Source organism: Mustela erminea, chromosome 9 (assembly GCF_009829155.1).
Source record: "Mustela erminea isolate mMusErm1 chromosome 9, mMusErm1.Pri, whole genome shotgun sequence".
In the NCBI taxonomy this organism is placed as follows: Eukaryota; Metazoa; Chordata; class Mammalia; order Carnivora; family Mustelidae; genus Mustela; species Mustela erminea.
The window spans coordinates 53,185,942-53,209,444 of NC_045622.1; the positions used below are offsets into that span (position 1 = coordinate 53,185,942).

At 35.6% G+C, this 23,503-nt stretch overlaps 1 protein-coding gene across 3 annotated transcripts in view; it reads right to left on the reverse strand.

Moving 5' to 3' along the window:
• Window positions 1-267: 267 nt before the first annotated feature.
• The window catches only part of ACER3 (alkaline ceramidase 3), a 169,906-nt gene continuing 146,670 nt past the window's right edge, over window positions 268-23,503 (reverse strand). For 2 of the 3 annotated variants that reach the window (XM_032358655.1, XM_032358657.1), the window contains 4 exons: window positions 11,549-11,650; window positions 8,932-9,036; window positions 3,441-3,486; window positions 268-2,921 (listed from right to left, as the gene is read on the reverse strand). In XM_032358655.1, the coding sequence (XP_032214546.1) occupies window positions 2,868-2,921; window positions 3,441-3,486; window positions 8,932-9,036; window positions 11,549-11,650 (307 nt within the window). In that variant the 3' untranslated portion in view covers window positions 268-2,867. The remainder of the gene's footprint in view (window positions 2,922-3,440; window positions 3,487-8,931; window positions 9,037-11,548; window positions 11,651-23,503) is intronic. The other variant, XM_032358656.1, reaches the window with a different exon arrangement.

The following is a 23,503-nucleotide window of genomic DNA, read 5'->3' on the forward strand; positions in this document are numbered from 1 at the left end:
TGCATTTAGGGTAAACCACATTATTTTATCTAATTCTACTACACCAAGTACCAGTATTTGGGGTTCTCATTTTAACTTATTAAAAAATGAATGTTTCTCATCAACTTCTCACCAATCATCAATTTATGGATAAAAGAGGATAAAAAAGAGATTACTTCAGGTGTTGGCAACATTTCATGAAAGCACCAAGGTGGGAAGGGGTGGGTAGAGTGACCAACCAGATTAGTACAACCACATTTCATATAGTTTTTCTTTAAAAAAAAAAAAAAAAAAAAAAAAAAAAGCAAGTTGGTTTCAATTTTCTGTGAAAATGGCAGGCTATTAAGATGTGCAAGCAAACTGCTTCTTTCATATCCTCTTAAGGTATCAGTATTTTCTGAAATGTATTTTGGTATAGGGCTCGCAGAGGAATGCCTTCCATATCAGATGATATGTAAACAAACAATTGTTTGCTCAGCAGAAAACAGGTTTTTTGTATACTCTAGTTCAGGAAGTCTGCCAAGAAAATAAAGGGAAGGGGGTAGTAATCAAACCCTATAATGCCCACCCATAATCCTAGAAGGGAAAAATAAAGCTATTGTAATAAATTCGATTTAGTGATATCCTGAAGGTCAGCAATATTTCCATAATACTCACTATGGCACAGAAACAAAGTCTGGAGTGTGCAAATACTTAGGCCGCTAAAAGGAGAGCCACATAAGAGGCACAGACTAACTTGGAGAGTTAAGAGTCTGGATTCAGTCTCTGCTTTCCTTTCAACACTTCTAAGATCGTTTCTGCTTTCACATTGCTGTTTTTACAGCAGAAACAAGGGTCTCTGAAGAACCGGCCACGGCATTACAAGTCATCCAGTGGTGCCCATGCTTCTCCACGGAGGTGTTAAACAACCTTCCTCAAGCAGCTGCCCATTCAGCAAGCTGCTGGAAAGGACCCCAGTGGGGGCAGCTCTCCATACCTCATCTGACTGTGATACACAGAAACTCGGTGGCACACACCTAGCTGCACTGTCAAGAAGGCTGTGTCTTTGTTGCCATATATAAATTCTTTACACAGAAGTTTATCTTGAAAGAAAAGTACAAAAAGACAATGGTATGAAACAAATGAACTTACTTAAAAAATGTAAGATGGCACATGACATGTAGCCAGAAGTCAGAATCTTGTGGCAAAAGAACAGTCTTATGGGCTGTGTGTTGGAACAACTTAGATTTACATTTTCTTAAGGCACAACCAAAGTTCTTTAGATTTATTTTGGCAAGTGTTTTTCTTGCTGGAAGATCATAAAAGTAGGCAGACTTATCTGCCTGATGGCATGCTGGCACACTAAGGTAAGGAAAATAGTATTCTGACTAAAACTAAGGCTAATAGGTGAAGAAAAACAAAATTTGTATAGGTTTTAAATTTGTACCAAGGAGACTTATTACATACTGGAGAAATGATAGCAGTATTTTATACCTTTGTATAAGAAGAAAGAAGATTCTCCTTTTGAAGTTGTAGCTTCAGGATTTAATCTGAGTCAATGTCACCATGTGGTAAAAACAATCTGGATTTTATAATGCATGAGCAGGAAAAAGTTGCAAAAATACCAAATGGTATGGAGCTACAAATTCGGTGATACATCAGCAAAGGGGCCAAATCAGGTTTTTACTCCGGACAGGTGTTATGTTTGTGAAAAGTGATTCAATTTGTTGTATGTTCAAAGCTAAATTAGAACTAGCTGCCTTACAATGATATTTCACTGCCATTTCTTAGCACTTTAATTTTGGTGAGTTCTGTTACAAGTTCAAGTAAGTTAGAGCTGTTCTCAACTCATATCTATTTCCTTTAAAAAATGAAGGGGCAGATATTCCAATAAGCTTTAGGTAAAAAGGATCCTGATCATTTTCGCTCTAGTTAACCTGAAACATTCCCCTGGGCATAACCATAGCCTCTCTGAAAACCAGAAAATATGGCATAATTTAAAGTCAGAGTATAACAATATTCACTTGTAACTTCAAATAAGTTAGGCTGAGAGGATGGAATACGGGGAATAGGCCAGACCACCAGTCATGTCTGCCTAGCCATAATACCAGTGAAACTTAAAGATCTGCGAAGATCAAAGAAAACTGAGAAACCACCCTTAACTGGCTGGAAGTATAACATGCTACAAGTGTCCTCATGGTCTTCGTAAATATTACAAGATGACCCATGCCCTCTGATTGGCTGTGGCCATGCACAGACTCCTCAGAGCCCACTGCAAATCTGGGATATGGCAAGTATGGAACCTAGCAGCAGGACGGAGCTTGCTTATGACATACTGACTAGCATGAAGGCAGACAGTGAAGAACTATCAGAACTATTTTTCATCTTGGAAAATCATTCATGAGGTTACTAGGACAAGAATATAAATCAAGGCTTACACTGCTAAGTGCCGGTTCCACAGCTGGCCATCTGGATATGGGGTTTTCCGATACTTAGCTGTTTTGATTATTTAATCAAATATTAAGCAAATATAATTCACATGCAACCCTTATCAAAAAAGGGAAGGAGGTCAATTTCCTATGATCCACACAAACTGTTAACCTGTTAAGAAAAGCCTTATTTTTCCAGCATTTGAGTATATACACACACATCATGTCTGTTTTTTTTTTTTTTTTAAAAACATTTTAGAGTGAGGGTGAGGAGGAGAAGGACAATGAGATAAAGACACAAGCTAAACATCCAACATGCCCCATTCCTTATTCTCTGCGTGACTGGCAGCATTACTCAGAAAGTCACTCTTTACTCTGATGGTCATAATATATTTGAATGTGTAGATCTTTAAGGATTTCCTTATTCATTTGGCCAGGTCTATGGTAGGTGCTTTTTTGTTTTCTTGGTGGAATAATTCATCAGTGCTTCCTGAGAGGCTCAAACAGGATCACTGGCCAGATTCCGAAGAGAAACTGTTTGGAAACAAGTTAGGGCAAAATGAAAGAAGGTAACTACCGCATGTCATGCCTGAAAAAGAACCTATGGAGCTAGATGTGCTAACAACTACCCTGGTATTAGTAGCCTGAATATGGCATAGTCTTTCCAGACTTGCACCAGATCTCAGAAACTATTTTTATTTAATTTATTTAAATGGATTAAACTTCTATTTTGTCAGGCATGGAGCTGGGCATTTTAATCATCTCAGATTCTTAAAACAACTCTGTAATGTAGCTATTGACAGCTCCATTTTATTGTTGAAAAAACCTGAGGCTTAAAAAGAACAGACTTGCCCAAAGTCATAAAGCAGTACGTGGAAGACCTAGTCAAGATTCAAAAGCATCTGGTTCCAAAGTTTGTACTCTGTCTACTACCTTTCCACGCCACCCCCTTCTTCCACCTGGGACCCATCCTCCCAACACCAAGCCTCTCCCAACACACCCACACATGCATGCACACATGCATACACACGCACCCCTAGGAAGGGAACTTACCTTTACTTTTGGCCTGTATTTCAGGTAAAGAGTTCTTGTATATAAACTAAAAGAAAAGGGGAGGGAGGGAAAGCACTTCAGATTAATTTTTAATTCATACAAACTGGCTTACTGAGAAATTTAAGCACAGTGCCTCTGTATACACACATAGAAAGCAACCCTAGTAGATTCTTTGTTCATTTAGCAACCATTTTTTGAGGAGCTACTCTATGCAGAACACTGGCAAGATGCTAAGGAAGACAGAAATGAATACTCTCGACTGTGACCTCAGGATGATTGTAGTTTAGTAGGGAGCACTCTACTCACACTCGATGGTTCATGTCACAACTGCCAGTTTCATCTTTGAAGATACATGGTAGCAAGGATTAAAGTAGAGGATTCTTAGAATATTCTAGAAGTGGTTATATCAGCTCTATAAGGATTACAATACAGGTATGAGATAATCAGGAAGGTAAGGAAAGTCTTCCTTACAGTAGCTTTAGAATAAGTAACCTATGAAGATGAGACTGGATTCTAAATCAGTATACATGGCAAGTAAATAACTTGGCTCAAGACTGTTACACAGTTATGAAGTGATGGAGTAAAGCTCCAAGCTCAGATATTTTTACTCCCCAGTACTAACTCTTTGAAACACAGATTTGTACAGTACTTAAGTCTGAAAGGACACATATGTTATATTGTTAAATTCTCAAATCATCCCTCTGAAATATTATTTGCATGCTTCACTTGATGAGGTACCCAAAGAATCGAAATTTCCATAACTGAAGCTTGAATATCCAAGCTTCTTTTATTTTAGTTATTTAGGATGAAATATGTCTAAAACATATTCTATCTTCCCTGCCTCCTTAAAAAAAAAAATCAAAGTAAAACATTTTAACATTAATAGAAAACAAAACAAAACAAAAAAGTCAAAACTCTGCCACCAAATATAATCAAAATGCTTCATTTTTTCCCATATTTACTTTAACCCTTGTCCTGATACAAATTAGTTTTTACACAGGGTTAATAATTACCTACATATGATTTTAGTCTGTTTGTTTCACTTAAAAAGCCAAATAATCCAAATATCTTTCTAAGTTGCTATAAAATTTTCATATAATTTTAAATAGCTGAATAAAAGATATACTATAATTTATTTTATAATTCTACACTACTGTGTAATTTCTTTTTCTTCTATTATTATTGCTGCTTTGCTGATTAAGAAACACTGTAATAAACATAATTGAGTTTACACACACACTTTCATTTTTCTGGGTTATTTCTTTAGAATAAATTTCAAGGAATATAACTGGGAATATAATAAAATATAAATATTTTATTTTCACAAACACATATAGTATCAAATTTCTTTCCAAATGGGTTACATCAATTTACACTGACAAGTAATGTGTGATTGTATCATTTCCCTGCAACTAAGGAATACAGAAGGTAATTTAAAAATATTATAGAGCTCACTTAATGGATATAAAAAAATACCTCATTGTTTTACTTAAAAAATTTTCTAAGAATGTAATATAATTATTTGGTAAAGATTTGGAAGAGTATAAAGGAAAAAGGTCTTTCTCCTACCTGGTACCTTCAGCACAGAGATAAATGCTGGTACTTACCAGTTAACATAAATCCTTACAAAGATAATTAGGTATTTATGAGTAAATATGTATATTTAGCCCTGTCTTTTTCACAAAAATGGATATCCTACTGTTTTAGAAAGCATTTTGATTACCAATTAGATGATCAGTTTTCTGTTTGCTTATTTACACCCAATATTTCAACCCCTTCCCCCCCATCACCATCTGGAGGCTTGGCCTTCTCCTCTCCTTTATTTTTTTAATTTAAAAATAGTTTCAAATTTACAGGAAAGTTTTAAGATTGGTATGAAGAATTTCTGTACCCCGTCTCCCAGATGCCAAATTGTTATCATTTAACCACATTTTTTTTTACACACACACACACACACACACGTATGTCCAAGTGTATATATATCCTATGGAGTCTTTGAATGACATGATACCCACCGCTTCTAAATATTCTAATATGTATTACCACATAACAAGGACAGTGTCCTAAATTATTATAATACAACCCTTCCACTCAGGAAATTAATACAATACTAACACCCAACTCAAAACTTCATTCTAATTTTGTTGACTGTCCCAGTAATTTCTTTTTCCTTTCTGATCCAGTTTGCTATCTAGAATCATGCATTGCATTTAGTTTTCATATCTTAATTTGTTTTTTTTTAACTAGAGCAGTTCTTCGTATTTCCTTGTCTCATGAACTTGATAGTTTTAAAAAGTATAAGACTCTGATTCTGTAGAAGGATCTTCAACATAGAACCATCAGTATTTCCTCATAACCAGACCTAGGCCATGCATTTTCGGCAGAAATATTACAGAAATGATGCTGAGCTCATTTCAGTGCACTTTATCAGGAGACATACCATAATGACATGCTCTGTCATGGACAATCTTAACCTTAAATGCACAGTCAAGTTGGTTGCTGCCAGTTTTTTTCACTATAAAGTCACCATTTCCCCCCTGTATTGGTCTTTCATGGAGAGATATTCTAAATTACACCAATATGTGTAATCGTATTCCCACCTATCAGCCAGAGCATCCACTGATACATAATACATATCAACTATCCCTAAGATGGCTGCCAAATGGTAATCATTTGTGTCCATTATTCCTTCTACATTTGTTAGTTGGCATTCTTTTATAAGGAATACTTCCCTTCTCATTTATTTATATTAGTATGCACTCATAGAGTCTCATTTTATTCAATAGGTTTTAACTTGAAACTCTTTGCTATTTAATTTTGATATTCACACTATCTCAGGTTTATAAGGCCAAAGCTTGCCTTTCAGGCTTCACGGGGTTTCATAGAGCTAGGCAATACATGTATGTATTAGCATATATATACACATGTATTTTTAATTCATACAACACACACACATTTAACTTCTTCCATATCTGTGTATATATTTATGTTTGTGTCACACACTCATGAGTTCATAATAATACTTTTTTAAAAAGATTTTTATTTATTTATTTGCGAGAAGAGCAAGCAGTGGGGAGGAGTGAAGAGAGAGGGACAAGCAGATGCCCCACTCAGCAGGGAATCCGATGTGTGGCTCAATCCCAGTACCCTGAGATCATGACCTGAGTTGAAGCCAGACACTTAACTGACTGAGCCACTCAGGTGTCCCTAATAATTTAAATTCCAATCTAAACCTCTCAAGATTCTGTCTAACTTTCCCTCTTTCCATATTTGTAAATCCCTTCTGAGACAGTGGAAAAATCAGGCTTTTATGATCCAAAATATATTTACTTATTGTTTAATCAATGAATTTAGTAGTTCAGTGTAACCCATTTCCTAACTCCAGCCACCTCCTCCACGCACCCGGCCATATCACTTCACCTCATCACTGTTTCCTTGCAGGGCACAGCAGCCACTTCCCCCACCCCCACCAGGTCTTCTTAGAGCTCAGCATGCTACTACCACTGGCCTCCTTTCCTCATTCCTCAGACACTGAATGCTGCCACCTCGGCACAGCACTTCTTCCCACCATTATCCTGCTTCTCTAAAGGGTTTCCATACCAGGAGAAGAGAAGGAGAAAGTGACAGGGAGATGGAAAGGGGAAGGTGAAAACGGGAAAGGGAAAGTGGGAACGCTAACCTTTTTTTTTTTTTTTAAAGATTTCATTTATTTATTTGACAGAGAGAGAGAGATCACAAGTAGGCAAAAGGGGGAAGTAGGCTCCCCGCTGGGCGGAGAGCCCGACGCGGGGCTCCATCACAGGACCCCGAGATTTTAGCCCAACCCACTGAGCCACCCAGGTGCCCTGAACCCTAACCTTTTAAAATAGCATATAATGAGTATACTTTCACTTCTTATCTATATAGAAATTTACTACTGTATTGTACTATACTGCAGTAATGGCCTTGGGACTTCTTGGGCAGTGTTAAAGTGCTAAGTTTGTAACTGTCAGCCTCATTCTTATTTCTCCTTTTCTATAATTTTTCAATTTCCTCAAACATTTCCTATCCCTTCCCTTTTAAATTAGCTATTTCTAAAGTGCTATGGGCTGAGAATCCAAATAATCAATATAGTAATAACAGGTTGCATAAAGTAAAATAAATATACTTACAGTCAGAGTTAAAGAGCTCTTCCATGATTAATAACCTTGAGCTCTTCACCGCATGAATGCAATGATGCTTATTTAGCTGCCCAAAAGTCTTTTTTATGTAATTCTCAGGTAGTTATATTTTAGATAATTCAGGTTGCCTAAATAAGTTATCCCCAGAGAGGTGAGATGCCAATGTTATTTTAAGGAAGTATTCTACAAATTTCAGTTGAGTAAATTTTCATTTTCATATTGGTTCAAAGAAAAATTTTTTCCCCTTCCTAGAAATATTTTAGCTCTCTCAATTCTTGAGAAGAATTTGAGATTAAACATATTCTTGCCCCCTTGTAAAGAGATCAATAGGTACACATTCATTCATTAAATCATTTAACAATATATACAGAGTGCTTAATCTGATAGGTATTGTTCTAAGCATTTGAGAATAGCAGTGAATAAGATAAAGTCCCTTACCTCAAGGAACTTTAAGTCTAGCTGGTGGGGACAAACAATAAATATATTAATATTGTTTATAAACAATGTTGTTTATAAACTGTTTATAAATGCTTTGAAGAAAAATAAGGCCTGGTAAGGGGAGAATGATATGGAGACATTATTTAAATAGTGTGATCAGAGAGAACTCTGATTTCATTTTTGTTATAAATGATTGACTTCCAACAGACTCTTGAGCAAGGGAAGAGAAGTGGCAACCAACTTATTTCAGGGAAAGAGACAAATTAAGCTGGGGACTTCTAACACTCATGCTTTCCCAGTCTGCTACTTATGGGATCTGGCTGCTTTTCTCCCTCTAAATTTATTCTCTATAAATAAAGATATGTTGATAAATAAGAAACGGAAATGTTTACATCCTACTTGCTCTAAAAAGGAGATGAATGATTACTTAAAATGTAAATCATGTGTCAGAGGTCAGTAAGTACAACCATCTCACTATAAGGATGAGAAAACTAGGGACACCTGGGTGGCTCAGTCAGTTAAGCCTCTGCCTTCGGCTCCGGTCATGATTCCAGGTTCCTGGGAAAGAGTCCCGTATCAGGCTTCTGCTCAGCAGGGAGCCTGCCTGCTTCTCCCTCTCTCTGCTGCCACTCCCACTGCTTGCTCAGTCTCTCTCTCTCTGACAAATAAATAAAGTCTTAAAAAAAAAAAAGGATGAGAAAACTAACGAAGCTTCAGAGAGGGGAAAGGACTTGTTTAAGGTCACCCAGGTGCAGAGGCAAAGCTAGAATATAAGTTCCTGATTTTTGTCCCTGACATTTTATATTTACACCATCCTATTTGAAGAGTAAAGGAAAAAACACTTCAATACTATGCTAAAAAAAAAAAAAAAAAAAAAAGTCTCTATTTCCTACCTGAAAAGGATGTGAAGATAAGAACCAAGGCCAGTTAAAATATGCCACCATGCATGAAACTGTGTGGCAACACCTATGATAGGTGGCACCTTCTTTCGAAAGTTCCTGTGTAAAGAGGGGGGGGGAAATCACCATTATTACTATTTTTTAAATATTTAGCAACTATTGCTGACAGCCTTTGAGCATTTTGAAATGTTATTCTCACATATGGCAATTATTTAATTTTCTTAAATCTGCTGTAGTCTGCATATTGTTTTCCAAAGTATATTTTGAGGAACAGTGATTCTACCAGAGTTCCATGAAGAAATGATTATGTGTTCAAAAAAACCCACAGACAGTAGTATATAGTTTATTGCCCTCCTGGAGACTGCAATGTCTATTAATAGAATGAAGGCTTTGAGAAGTCCTATCAGAACTACACAAGAGTTTTTTTGTTTGTTTGTTTGTTTTTTAGGTAATGTACTAATGGACAGAGCCCTTTCTTCAAATAATATATTACTAACAATTCCTGAAACAAGTGTTTCCTGGAACACAATCTGGGAAACACTGGTCTACGTAGCTATTCACTCAAGAAGTCAGATACATGCTTTTCCCTGCCCTACACACAACCTCCATCTTAGATGAGCACCTTACAGTCTATAAAGTACTTTTGGTAAATATTATTTCACTTCATAGTGAGTCTTTGAAGTGGCTATTATTAGCTTTGCTTTACAGATGAAGAACCTAAAATTCAGAGACTGAGTTGCCCAAGTCACTCAGCCAAGTGGCATAGCTGAGTCTCAAATTCTACATCTTTTGATTAAAGTGTGTACCATATTAATTTCTCATTTACTGGAAGGAAGGAAAACAATCAATTTAAAACTACTTCTCTAGATATCTCATGAATTTTTGAGACAATTACCATCTCTAAGAACCTTCTTCATTTCTTAGTGGCTTTTAACCCAGAAGATGATGACTTATCTTGGCAGCGTAAGTGCTCTCTCTAATGGGGCTTCTGATGAGTAATACAGATTCAGAATCACTCATTCAGAACTTAGTTTTCTAAGCAAGGTATATTACTAGTTTGTTTGTACATTTAAAATATATATTTACTTATTTAATTTTTTATTATGGGAAATTTCAAACATGTGCAAAAGTAAGCAAAATTATAGTGTATCCATTATCCAGGTTCAACAATTTAAATAACTTAACCAACTGTTGAGACTCACATCCACTTCTCCCCTTCCATATTTTGAAGCAAATCCTAGATATTGTATCATTTTAATTCTAAATATTTCAGTATGTGTCTCTAAAGATTAAAAGCTCTTTATAGGGTGCCTGGGTGGTACAGATGGTTGAGTGACTGACTCTTGGTTTCTGCTCAGGTCATGATCTCGGGGTCATGAGATCAAGCCCCAAGTAGGGCTTCACACTCAGCATGGTGTCTGCTTGTGATTCTCTCTACCTGTCCCTCTATCCCACTTGTGTTTGCTTTAATAAATAAATAAATAAACTTTAAAAAAAAAACACCTATTTAAAACATAACAGTAATACCATTTTCACATATAAAATATTAACAATAATCTCTTAATATCATGAAATATTCAATTGCTGATTAAAGTTCCAATTGTCTCATGAGTTTAAAATTTTGTTTTGCAGTTGTTTTGCTTGAATCAAAATTTTAAAAAAATGAACATTGCATTTGGTTGATACACCCTATCTCTTAAGTCTCATATACTTTTAAATATTTTCTTTCCTCTTTTTCTTTCTTCCTTCCTCCCTTCCAGACAGAGTGCGAATGTACACAAGCACACCTGTAGGGGGAGGGGCAGAGGGAGAGAGAGAATCCCAGACTCCATGCTGAGCACAGAGGCTGACACACAGGGCTCCATCTCTCCACCCTGCCATCACAACCTGAGCCAAAATCAAGAGTTGGATACTTAACTGAATGAGCCACTCAGGCGCCCTTAAGTCTCTTTTAATCTGTATGTTCCTCTTTTTTTACCCCCTCTGCAATTTATGCCGAAGAGAACACATCATTTATCTTGTAGATTTCTCACAGTCTGAATTTTGCTGATTGCCTCTCTCTGGTGCTTTTCAATTTATGTGTTTATGCAAAACTTTAGGCACAAAATTTTGAGTCGGAAGGACCCATTCGCTTAACCTGTTGAACATGTTCATTTCATGGAAACTGAGGTACAGAAAGATATTTATCTTGGTGACAGACTAAGCCCAGAGACCCAAAATTCAAACTCTAATCAATACATAATTGCTGACAAAGTGGTAAAGAGAACACTTGCCTTTCTTAGAAAATAACATTAAGTATATTAAAGTACAAAATTATATACATGAATCTTATATGCTTCTTACAAATCCTTAGTATTTCTTCAACACAGCAGATTAGACAGATTTCAGAGGCCTAATTAACATCTGGTCAACTCTATAATTCTGTGATATATACACACAAAAATCCCTATAGATATTATGAAATAGTTTTAGGTCCAAATTTTTAGGTTAATTAAACAAGTATTCTCAGAATTTAACTTAACAATGGCAAAAATTCATTTCATGGCACTAGTAATTCTATATGCTTATGAAATTTTCTGCTTAATAAATTGCTTCCAAAAATGTATCTTACCTCAGTGAATCACAAAAGATGTTATCTATGTTCCATAATAGAAACCCCATTAAAAATATGCCCAAGGATGTATAACCCAGTCCTCTGAGCCATGGATAAACCCTGTGGGAAAAAAAAAGAACAGCAAACTGAAATTTTGTTAAGTCACGTCATGTTCAGAGCTTGAAGCCACTGCTTTCAGGAAAAGGAAAGGTTTCCATTAGTATTAAATGCAAACCTATCTATTAAATTCTCTTAATACATTTGCCTATTACATTTAGCCATTAAAAATGAGAGAGAATATGCCATTAAGACTTTGCTAAGTGTTTCAAGAAAGTAATCTGAAGGCCCCCAATAACTTTATCAGTTCCCTGGAAGAAGTAGGTCGTGCTGCAACAGAATTAACATTGACTGAGTCACCTGCTCTGCATCAGGCAGGCACCACAGTCAATTAGATACACAGGTAAATGAATAAAATCTTCAAATAAACCCTGTGAGGCAAGTATTAGTTTTTTCACTTCACCGATAAGAAAACTGAAGCTTAGTGAGTTACCCAAAATAAGAACAGTAGCTTATATATTTTTATAGCTTCAATGATGTATCACTGACTTACAATTTAACTGACTATATTTCAAGTGTACATTTGATCAGTACATTTGTATATATCCATGAAACACTACAATCAAGATACTAAACATATCCATCATCTCCAAAAGCTAGTTAGAACATTATATAAATGGAATAACACAATACATCCTCTTCATTGTATGGCTTCTTTCACTTGGCATAATTATTTTAAAACTCATCCATGTTGTTATGTGTATCAATACTTCATTTCCTTTAATCACTGAGTGGTATTCCATTGTGTGGATATACCACAATTTGTTTATCTGTCCAAATGTTGGTGGACACTAATGTTGTTTCCATTTTTTTCTATAACAAATAAAACAGCTATGAACACTGATAGCTAAGTTTTTGTATGAATGTTTGCTTTCATTTCTATTGGGTAAAAAGGTGAAGAATAGTTGAATTGTACAGCAGGTGAATGTCAAACTTATTAAGACACTGTTAATCTGTTTTCCTAAGTGACTGTATCATTTTACATTTCCACCAGCAGTGTATGAGTTTTTTGTTCTATATCCCCACTAACACTTCATATAACATGGGTAGATTTTTTCATTTTACTTGTTCCTTGTAGATGTCAGTGGTATCTTAACATCGTTTTAATTTGCATTTCCTCAATGATGTTATGGAACATCTTCTTGTGCCCTATTTGCCATCCACGTTAATCTTCTTTGTTACCGTTTGTTGAATCTTTGCCTATTTAAAAAAATTGTTTGCCTTCTTATTGAGTTGTAAGAATTCTTTATATATTCTAAACATTAAGTCCTTTGTTGGATATATATTTTGTAATTTTTTCAAATCTGTGATTTGTTTTTCACTTTTTTAATGTCTCTTGAAGAAAAAAAATTGTTATTTTGGTAAAGTTCAATTTATCAATTTTTTTCACTATAGTTTGTATTTTTTGTATCCTATTTAATAACTTCACTTAACTAAAGTCTGTCTGCAAAGATTTCTATAATTTCTTCTGGAAGTTTTATAATTTTAGCTTTTACATTTAGGGATATGATTCAATTCTAGTAATTTTTGTAATGGCATTAACTTTTGTAATGGCAGGAGTTTAAGTTCATTTTTAAAATAAGAATATCCAGTTGTTTTAGGACAATTTATTGAAAAGATTATCTTTTCCCCCACAGAATTACCTTTGAATGTTTACTTAACATCAGGTCAATACAGATGAATAGTCTACTTGAGGATGTTTTACTGATCTGTATTTCATTTTTACCACCAATACCACATTGTCTTGATCAGTGTACCACAGACTAAATTAAGGAGTGTTAAGTCATCTAACTTTGTCATTCTTTTTCTTTTTCTTTTTTTTTAAGATTTTATTTATTCATTTGAGAGAGAGCGCATGTGAGAGCGTGAGGATAGGAAGGAGCAAGAGAAAGCAGACTCCCCACTTAGCAGGGAGCCCGATCCCAGGACCCCGGGACCGTAACCTGAGCCGAAGGCAGAGGCCTAACCAATGGTGCCACCAGGCGCCCATGTCATATATATATATATTTTAACTGCTTTAGTTCTAGATCCTTTTTATTCCCTTATAAATTTTAGTATCAGTTTCTCAATTTTTGCCAAAAAGCCTGCAGAGATCTTGATTGTGACTGCAGATCAGTTGGGGAGAACTGACATCTTAACAATATTGAGGTTTCTAATCCATGAAAATGGCTCACCTATCTGTTTCTTTAGGTCTTCTTTAATTTCCCTCAGCAAAAAACTGTTTGTTGTAGTTTCCCATATGCAGGTCCTACATACAGTCACTAAATTTTAATCTTTAAACATCTGATGTGTTTTGGTGCTACTGGAAACTGTACTTTTGAAATTTCTCTTTTCAATTATTTGCTGCTAATATACAGAAATATGAATTTTGAATATTCATTTGAATTTTATGACCTTGCTGAATTCCAATTTATTACTCCTAGGAGTTTTTTTGTGCATGTCCTATGACATTTTCTGTACATGATCATATGATCTGCAAATACTATTATTGGAAAAGCCTTCAATATTAGTCTTGAAAAGAAGTGGTGATAATACATATTCTTGTTTTATTCATTTTAAAGATAACTTTTTTAAAAAACACTTTGTACCTTTTCTCCTTTTTTTTAAAAGTATGGTGAAAGACAAGAATAGATTTTCTCAAATATTTTCTTATTTTTACCTGTTAGTATTTGTATATAAATGAATGAAAAAGGGTAATTTAAAAACCATCAGGAAAGCACAAACCTGGCTGTGCAGAGGAAAAAGCATTATTGCCACTGTTTGATGAAGGTTCTCACAGAAGATTAGGTTAAGAGAGTCACAGTCTGTCTTCAGCTTTTCAGAGTATATCATAACCCCATTTAGGGGAGGCAAGAATGAGTCCCAGGAAACACAGGGATCAACAAAGTGAAGGCATCTGGCAGGGTTGCAGTGTGGGCCAGATGCTGAGATGTGACAAAATATGATCAATGGGAGTAGGGTACTCTCTAATTTCTGCTTCTAAGCTTACTTACCAGGGCCAATCTTCAGCTCTCAGCAGTAGTTCAAAGCAAAATTCTTCTGTGGGGTGAAATGAATGTCTTTGGTTATCCAGGCAGCAGGGTACAGAGGAGAGAGCAAGAATTTCATCAGCACATGGTCCCTACAAGCTAAGTACAGATAAGATTCTGGGGACAGACTACCCATTATTATCAGGTATGAGAATGGGTAATACAGAAGGCCCTCAACACACATGGGTGTGGTGTAACATTGCTTTACTCTGAACTACCTTTCTCACTAGTGTATAGCTATCAGCTGAGAAATTCCTTCCCTTCCTCTTCACCCTGAGAATTGCCTTTACCCCTCTCAATGTTATCTCATGTCTTCCTCCTTTTCTATTTACTCTCTCATTATACATCCTTCAGGAGGTTTCCATTATAGTTTACAGGCTATAAGGGTTTGGTTTTTTTTTTGAGAACTCAAATATATGAGCTGGTAGTCTGGTTGGCTGCAGGATTCTAAGTTAGAATTCTAGAATTCTAGCTGCCAGTTTTGTTTTGACAAGCCCCAAACCATTCTGATTTCTGATCCTTCATATGTATATCTGCCTTCTAACCCTACAAACTTGTGGAGTCTTCCTTGTCAAGAATTCTGAAACTGGCATGGGTCTATTTCTACCCATTGTATTGAGTAGCCAGTGGCTATTTCAATGTAATAATTCATGTCTTTCAATTGCAGGGTATTTTAAGTAATTTTGGTAATGATTCCTTCCCTTCCATTTTATCTGCACTGTCTTTGCATCTGGCCTAGTAATATTTCTATTGAGTCTCTTCTCCATTTCTTTCTCATCATCCTGATGGCACCCAGGTTTGTGTGTGTGTGTGTGTTTGCTTCTGTCTTTTCTGCTGTGAAGCCCACAGACATGAGGAAACACTTCATCACCACTGCTGTTTCTCCACAGCAGTGGTGATGAGTGGGCCTAAGGGTCCTGAGGCCTTGTGCTGGACCACACCATGGTTAGTGCCTTTCCTGTGGTAGATTCTTTTTGGTGGATGGGGGATGATGGACCATAATGCAATCACAATATATGTTCAGGAGAAGGAATTCCAGTGACTTCTTCAACTGTATCTTTCAAACCATTTGCTTCAGTGATCAGTTTTACCATATTTTTAGTATCTTTGGTGGGGGGAATTCTCTGAATGCTCCTTTTTTTGCCTTGCATCTTACTCTTGATTTTATAGATATTGTGTATTTCTAGAAACATGAATGGATTAATGGTATTTATTGTTTTGTTATATTTGAAGTTTTCTCCTTCATGCATAAGTTGTTTCTTCTAAGTTGATTCCCCACCCCACCCCCGCAGCCCCTTATTTGTTTTGGCCTCTGTCTTTCATACTGGATGTATTCCTCTTGTCTGGCACTTTCTCCCAAGATTCTTAAGAATGGGAAACTAAAAAGGTGACCACAAACTCTAAGCATGTGGTTGAGGCCCTAAGAGTAGTAACCTTTACTGTAGGGTTATTTTGCTGGGCCAATTGTTAGGGAACTCCCAAATCAGTATCTTTAGGTCTTTAAAGGCTTCTCATATTCCCTAAAAGAAGATCCTCTCAATTCTCTGCTTAGAGGTTTTTACATTCAACATTCAAAGTGCATAAGGTCACCCAATTTCTCTGATTTCACCATGTTATTGACATGCTCACTGTCTGGCAAAACCCAGTCTAGAGACACTGTTCACCATTACCAGAGAATAAACCTACAGGCTCCTGTAGTTCTTCCATGGTATGGTGTAGGTGAGGGGATGTAAGCATTTAACATCTTCTTAAGGCTTTTAACCAGCCCTCCTTATTTTAGAACCCAATTTCATCTGCTTTTCTAAACTGTCTGTTGGTTAATGCTTGATACTTGATACTTGATAAAATTATGATGTAAACTGGAGGTTCTTTGTTTAAAATTTGGCTTTCTCGGGTTAGCAGTAATCCATCTGTTTTCCAGCTTTAAATATTTTATTCAGTCTTCTTGTGGGTTTATGCTTTATTGGATCTTAGTAGGGTTTCAGAAGGGAGGAAAATTAGATTGAAGATGTTGATCTTCAATATTATATTTTTTTTTCTTTAATTTCTGCACTTTCATAGTCCCATTCTTCATTTGTGTGTATTGATTCTATTGATCCTTTTTCTAATTATTTAAGTTGTATGCTTAATTCATTATTCTTCAGTTTCTCTGCTCCTAATGTAAACATCTAAGGCATAAATTTCCCGCTAATAACCAGTACTTTGTAGTACTTGATCTGTGGCACTTTCACTGTGATTACTTTATAAGTATTATTTCTACTGCATTTTTTTTTTTACTTTTATTTACAATTATGGTTTTAAGTTTCCAAATACATGGGCTATTTTGACTAATTCTGTTTTAACTAATTATACTATAGTCAGAGAACATGTTATACTTAAAGTTTGCTGAACCTTGCTTTAAAACTAGTGTCTGAACCATAAGAAACTCTTAACCTCATGAAACAAACTGAGGGTTGCTGAGGGGTGGGGGAGTAAGTTTAGGGTGGCTGGGTTATGGACATTGGGGAGGGTATGTGCTATGGTGAGTGCTGTGAAATATGTAAGCCTCATGATTCACAGACCTATATCCCTGGGGCAAATAATAAATTATATGTTAATAAAAAAATAAAATAAAACTATTGTCTGGTAGATTTAATAACTACTTCATGCATTCTTGAAAAGACCAAACTTCTTTAATTTAAATATATTAAATCAATTGGTTATTGTATTATTTAAATTTTGTCCACATCCTGGCTAATATGTTTATTGTGTTAAAATATTTCAGCATGATGCAGCACTGATGCACATCTCTTTGTAATTCTGTCAATTTTTGCTTAAAATTTTCCATAAAAGGTTTAGAATTGCTTTTTTTTCTAATAAATTAAGTCTTTTAATAATAATGTAGCAAAAACATTTGTTTTAAATAAAGCTTTAATTTTTTTGTTATTAAAATGGCTAGTCCAACTTTCTTTTAGTCAGTATTTGTGTGGCACATACTGTTTTTATACCCTTTTTTAAAAAAAAGTACTGTGTATTTATGTGGATTTTCTGAGACTAATCAGGTGGGTTTTTTTTTTTAAGATTTTTAAAAAATTTTATTTATTTGACAGAGAGAAATCACAAGTAGGCAGAAAGGTAGGCAGAGAGAGAGAGAGAGAGCGAAGCAGGCTCCCTGCTGAGCAGAGAGCCTGATGCAGAGCTTGAGCCCAGGACCCTGAGATCATGACCTGAGACGAAGGCAGAGGCTTAACCCACTGACCCACCCAGGTGCCCTAAATAGGTGGGTTTTATTATCAAATGTAATAATTCTATGAAAATTCAGTATTGTAGTAAGTATTACTTTCTATCTTAAAGTCTTTCAGAGCTTTGGGCAGAGAGCATCTTATGCATGAAATATAAACAACTCTTCTGATCTTAAGTGCCAGCTGTCACCAATTTTCATAAAAAATGTTTTTTTGTGGGGCGCCTGGGTGGCTCAGTGGGTTAAGCCGCTGCCTTCGGCTCAGGTCATGATCTCAGGGTCCTGGGATGGAGTCCCGCATCGGGCTCTCTGCTCAGCAGGGAGCCTGCTTCCCTCTCTCTCTCTGCCTGCCTCTCCGACTACTTGTGATTTCTCTCTGTCAAATAAATTAATAAAATCTAAAAAAAAAAAAAAATTAAAAAAAAATGTTTTTTTGTTTGTTTGTTTTTTTTGCTACTACAGTTAAATAGCCATCGCTAGTCAGGTGAAGAGAGAATGTCTGGTTCTCCATTCAAGGTATTAAAGTAATGCTAAGTAAATGAAAATAGCAGCCACATAAATCTGCATGACCTATCCAAGCCAAGGATAATAGCAATGTCTTAAAAGAAACGAGCCCTCAGTTAATCAAGTCCTGTTTTCCTCTTTGGAGTTACATAAGGCAGCAGTACTAGCTAGTTACAGTCTAATATGGCACTTTTGTAGCACAAACACGGCGAAACACATAGAGCTAAACACTGACAGCATCAGTACCTGCTCTAGTCACTTTAGTGTTTACTTCTTGGTCTAGCATGCTGACTATAATATTTTTCTAGTATTATAAAATACTTGCTTTTTAATTTTATATATGATTTTATAAAATTTGTATAATTTTAAAATAATTTTTATAAAATACCTACTTTTTAGTATTAGAAAATATTGTGCTTTTAAGTTTTAATCATTTGACAGTTAAGGCATTAGAAACAAAGGTTTAAGGCTATAACTTAATATATACAAGCATTCACTTCAATTAGTATATTGCTATCTAGAATATACTGTTGAAATATTCTCATTTTATGATATTAAAAACTATGGAATTTCTGTGGTGCCTGTGTGGCTCAGTGTTGTTAAGTGTCTGCCTTCACCTCAAGTCATCATCCCAGGGTCCTGGGACTGAGCCCCACATCGGACTCCCTACTTGGTGGGAAGCCTGCTTTTTCCTCTTCCACTCCCCCTGCTTGTGTTCCCTCTCTTGCTGCTGTCTCTCTCTCTCTGTCAAATAAATAAATCTTTAAAAAAAAAAAAAACCCATCATTTAAAAACTATGGAATTTCTTTTATTAAAGTCCAAACCTCAGTGATGGGAAAAGTACAGTATAAAATAATACATATGCAGCCACAATGTTCAGTTACAGTTTAAACTAGGAATTACTAACTGCACAAAGCTGCTTCAAATGAAAATGAAATTTCATATTTTGGCTCCTAGTTCATTCCTGTTTGCAATTGGTGAAAGGAGATAAAATTCTTAAGCTAAGTATGTTTTGTGTGTGCAACATACTGTGTATTTATATTTTAATCACACTTTTTATGAATAACACATAGCTGGATTTCTTTTCCATGCTTGAGAGTCTTTGTTTTTTAATTGCTTAGCTTTGTCCATTTATATTTACTGTGATTATTAATATATTTTGAATTATTTCTACCCCTTTATTTTCTGCTTTGAATTTGTTCTGATTTCTCTCTGCTTCCCCTTTTACCCTTCTTTTCCCAATTTCTTTTGGATTCAGTTATATAATTCCATTTACTCCCTCATGTTTTTGAAAGTCACTACAAAATCAATTGCTCTTTCTAATGGCTATCAAAAACACACACGTAAAATCTAAAATTAATCACTGTCTGTATCTTCTTCCCAAATAAAAAGGACCTTAGGAACTAACTATGTAACTAAGATTATCCCCTTGTATCTCATATTATTCTGTCCACTACTTTAGTTTCATTTAAAAAAATCTCAAATTAGATATGAAATAGTCACAATATTTTGTTCAGATAATCCAAAAGAGATATAGATATAGATATCTAGATATCGATATATCTATATCTCAAATTAGATATGAAAGTCACAATATTTTATTCAGATAATCCAAAAGAGATATAGATATAGATATCTAGATATCTATATCTATATCTATATATCTATATATCGATATCTAGATATCTATATCTATAGATATATAGATATATAATTTTTTTTTTTTTGGCACCAGCTAAAGTAGTTCCTAAAAGGAAAGTCTTTTAGTGAGGTATATTGGCAAACTTTTCCCATTTTTGTTGTTTTAAAATGCCTTTATCTTGTCCCTGTTTTTGAAGGATATTTGGGTACACAATTCTAAGTTGATGGTTAATTTCTCTCAGCATTTTGAAGATAATAGTCTACTGTGTTTTGGCTTCCATTGTTGCTGTTGATAAGTCTCTTGTTGACTATTCCCTTGTTAATACATCTTTTGTCTCTGGATGTATTAAGATCTCTGTCTTTGGATTTCAGCAATTTCAGTATGCTTTTTCTACAGGTAACAATCAGAATTCAGCTGCAAATAATAGCTCTATTTAGAGCAGAAAAGAATTTAACAATCAATTCCAACCAAAATGATGACTGAGCAAGTATTAGGCTCTCTAGAAATGACTCATGAACACTACCACAGAATTATCTTGCCAAAGGAACTTTCTTCTTTTTCACATTTAGGAAGCTGGAGAATTGGGAAACCTCTGGACCACTGCTGCACCCAGCATCATATGATAACCTTAGCTATAATTCATATATCAGGAAGCTATCATCACACTTGTTTCCAGAGCCATGACACACACCTAGATTCATACTAGTAAATGGATGCTTTACATACTACCATTTCTCTCCCCCAGTTAACTTGGTTCTGAATTCAATCTGATGTGAATACATGTGATTGGCAGAACCTGAATGTATCTGGAAACTTACCAGCAAAAGAAATAAGGGAAATACAGCTTTTAGTTTCTAGCATCTAGCATCTATATGTTCTATCTCTTTGAATATCTATTCTGTCCCAATTTTTGCTGTTCTTTTTTTTTTTTTAAGATTTTATTTATTTGACAGACAGAGATCACAATTAGGCAGAGAGGCAGGCAGAGAGAGAGGAAGGGAAGCAGGCTTCCTGCTGAGCAGAGAGCCCGATGCGGGGCTTGATCCCAGGACCTTGAGCAGAAGGCAGAGGCTTTAACCCACTGAGCCACCCAGGGGCCCCTCAGGTTTTGCTATTCTTTCCCTTGGACCCACGATAAGGACTGTTATTTCCGTAATGCTTTTTGGCTTATTTCTTTAGACTTGCCTTCCAATTTAATTAATTCTCTCTTCATCTGTATCTAATTTAATTTTTAGCTTATCCATTGGACTTTTTAAATTTCAATATATATTTTTAATGTTGGAAGTTCTTTGATTCTTTTTCAAATCTGGAATTTCACTTTTGATAATCTCATGTTCTTTTTCATTTTATCTTTCATTTTACTAAATATTTCCTAAATAGTTATTTTATATTTCAGTATCTGATTTGGGGGAGTTCATTTCTAACCGATTTGTGTTTCTCCTGACTTACTTATGGTAGTTTACTTCCTTCTCTGGTTTTGGAATTGATTGTGCACACTTGTTTGATCTCCATCCAATATGCAGAAATCCTATGGGGCTTACATGAAACTGCATTTCTTTAAAGATAATTTGCTTTTGCTTCCCTCAGATATACTGGGGCTCTAGGAACGTTGGATCAGTTTAAGATAATTTTAGACTTTTAAGTTTCCCAGACAATAAAAGTATTCTGTACTTGAATCCATAATCTATGGGAAGGCAGAACAGTGACTACAAATTCACAGGGGAGTCACTTTTCCTACCTAAAACTGAGGCTAAAAGACAAGGTGTCTTGTAACTGCTCATGATTTCAGAACTCATTTGTCAGTTTAGTTTTCAGTTCCTTCTCCACATTTGATACTTTAGAATTTTCTTTACATTTTTTTTGAGTTCAGCTATGCATTTAAAAGGATGTTTGTTGTGCTTTATCCACAATTTCTAAATATTTTGTTACAAAAGAGACTTTCAGGTATATCTTGTCATAGTTAAAAAACCACCACCACAACAAAAAATTCCCCAGAAAATAAGTTCTTTCTGATTTTAAAATATCTTTACTGATAACCACTCTTCTGAATTCCAGGAATTACCATGATAACTAAGACTTCAAGAAACACAACATAGATGGACAAGACAGGTAAACAATGAACAATACTAAATGAAATGATCACCAAATGGAGATATAAGAAAGTAGCTGTGGCAAGACAGATAAAAAAAAGGTGTTTTATCTCCTAGGACTTCCACTGTTAAACCACTTTTTACAGAACTGTCATTTGTGTTTCTACAAGTATTGGTATCCTATCTTTTGGACTTGATTTAGGGCAAGAACTGTATTTTATGCTTCTTTACCCTTCCCTACGATGCCTAGATTAAAAGCAGAATAGGGACACCTGGGTGGCTCAGTGGGTTAAGCCTCTGCCTTTGGCTCAGGTCATGATCTCAAGGTCCTGGGATCAACCCCACGTCGGGCTTTCTGCTGGGGGGGGGACCCCTTCCTGCCTCTCTGCCTACTTGTGATCTCTCTAATAAATAAATAAAATCTTTTTAAAAAAATTAAATAAAAGCAGAATAAATAAGGGACTTCTGCTTCTGGGAAGATTAAACAGGCACACTTTCCCTTGCTCTTCCCACTAAGTACAATTAAAAATCCTGAATATTATATAAAAACAAACATAAGAAGACTCTGAAAGGTGGAGAGAAGGCGGCCAACTGGCTAGAGACTGTGGGACATGACTTACACTACATTGGTATATTCCGTGTTTTCTTTTTGCCTTATATATTCCAGAGTTGGAAATGAAAATGATAGCAACCCAGAAATGCCACTAGGTACAGACAAAGAAAAACCCCAGTCCAACAAAAGCCTGCTCTCTCTAGCCAAATGACCAGGAAAGAGGCAGCCTAGCAAGACTGAAAATTTACATAGTAACTAATATTTTATAGCTACACACTATGATGTTTGGCTACAGAATAGCCTCTAGCCTCACCCCCATCCATTCTGCAAGACTGAATGGGGAGTCTAGACTGACTTCCTCATCAGACCATAAGAAAGTGGGACTATAACAAAAGATCTGGCATTCATGTTATTAGTGTCCCGGAAGGAGAGAAGAAAGGCAGGACTGAGAAACTTTCAAATTTAGCCAAAAAACTCTTCCCCCCACAACAAAAAGAACACCATAAACCCACAGATTCAAGAAGCTGAGCTAACCTCAAACATGTTAACCCAAAAAAACCCACATCAAGACACATCACAGATAACATTTTGAAAACTAAAGACAAGGGGAAATCCTAAAAAAAGTGAGAGAAGCAACACCTCTCCTACCATCGGAAATAAACGATTTGAATGACAGGATCTCTCATCAGAAAACCTGAAGGCCATTAGAAAGTTTTAAAGTTCTGAAAGAGAACTGTCAACCTAGAATTCTGTATCCAGTGAAGAAATCAAGATACATTGTCATATGAAGAAAAACCTAGAGGATATAATGCCAACAG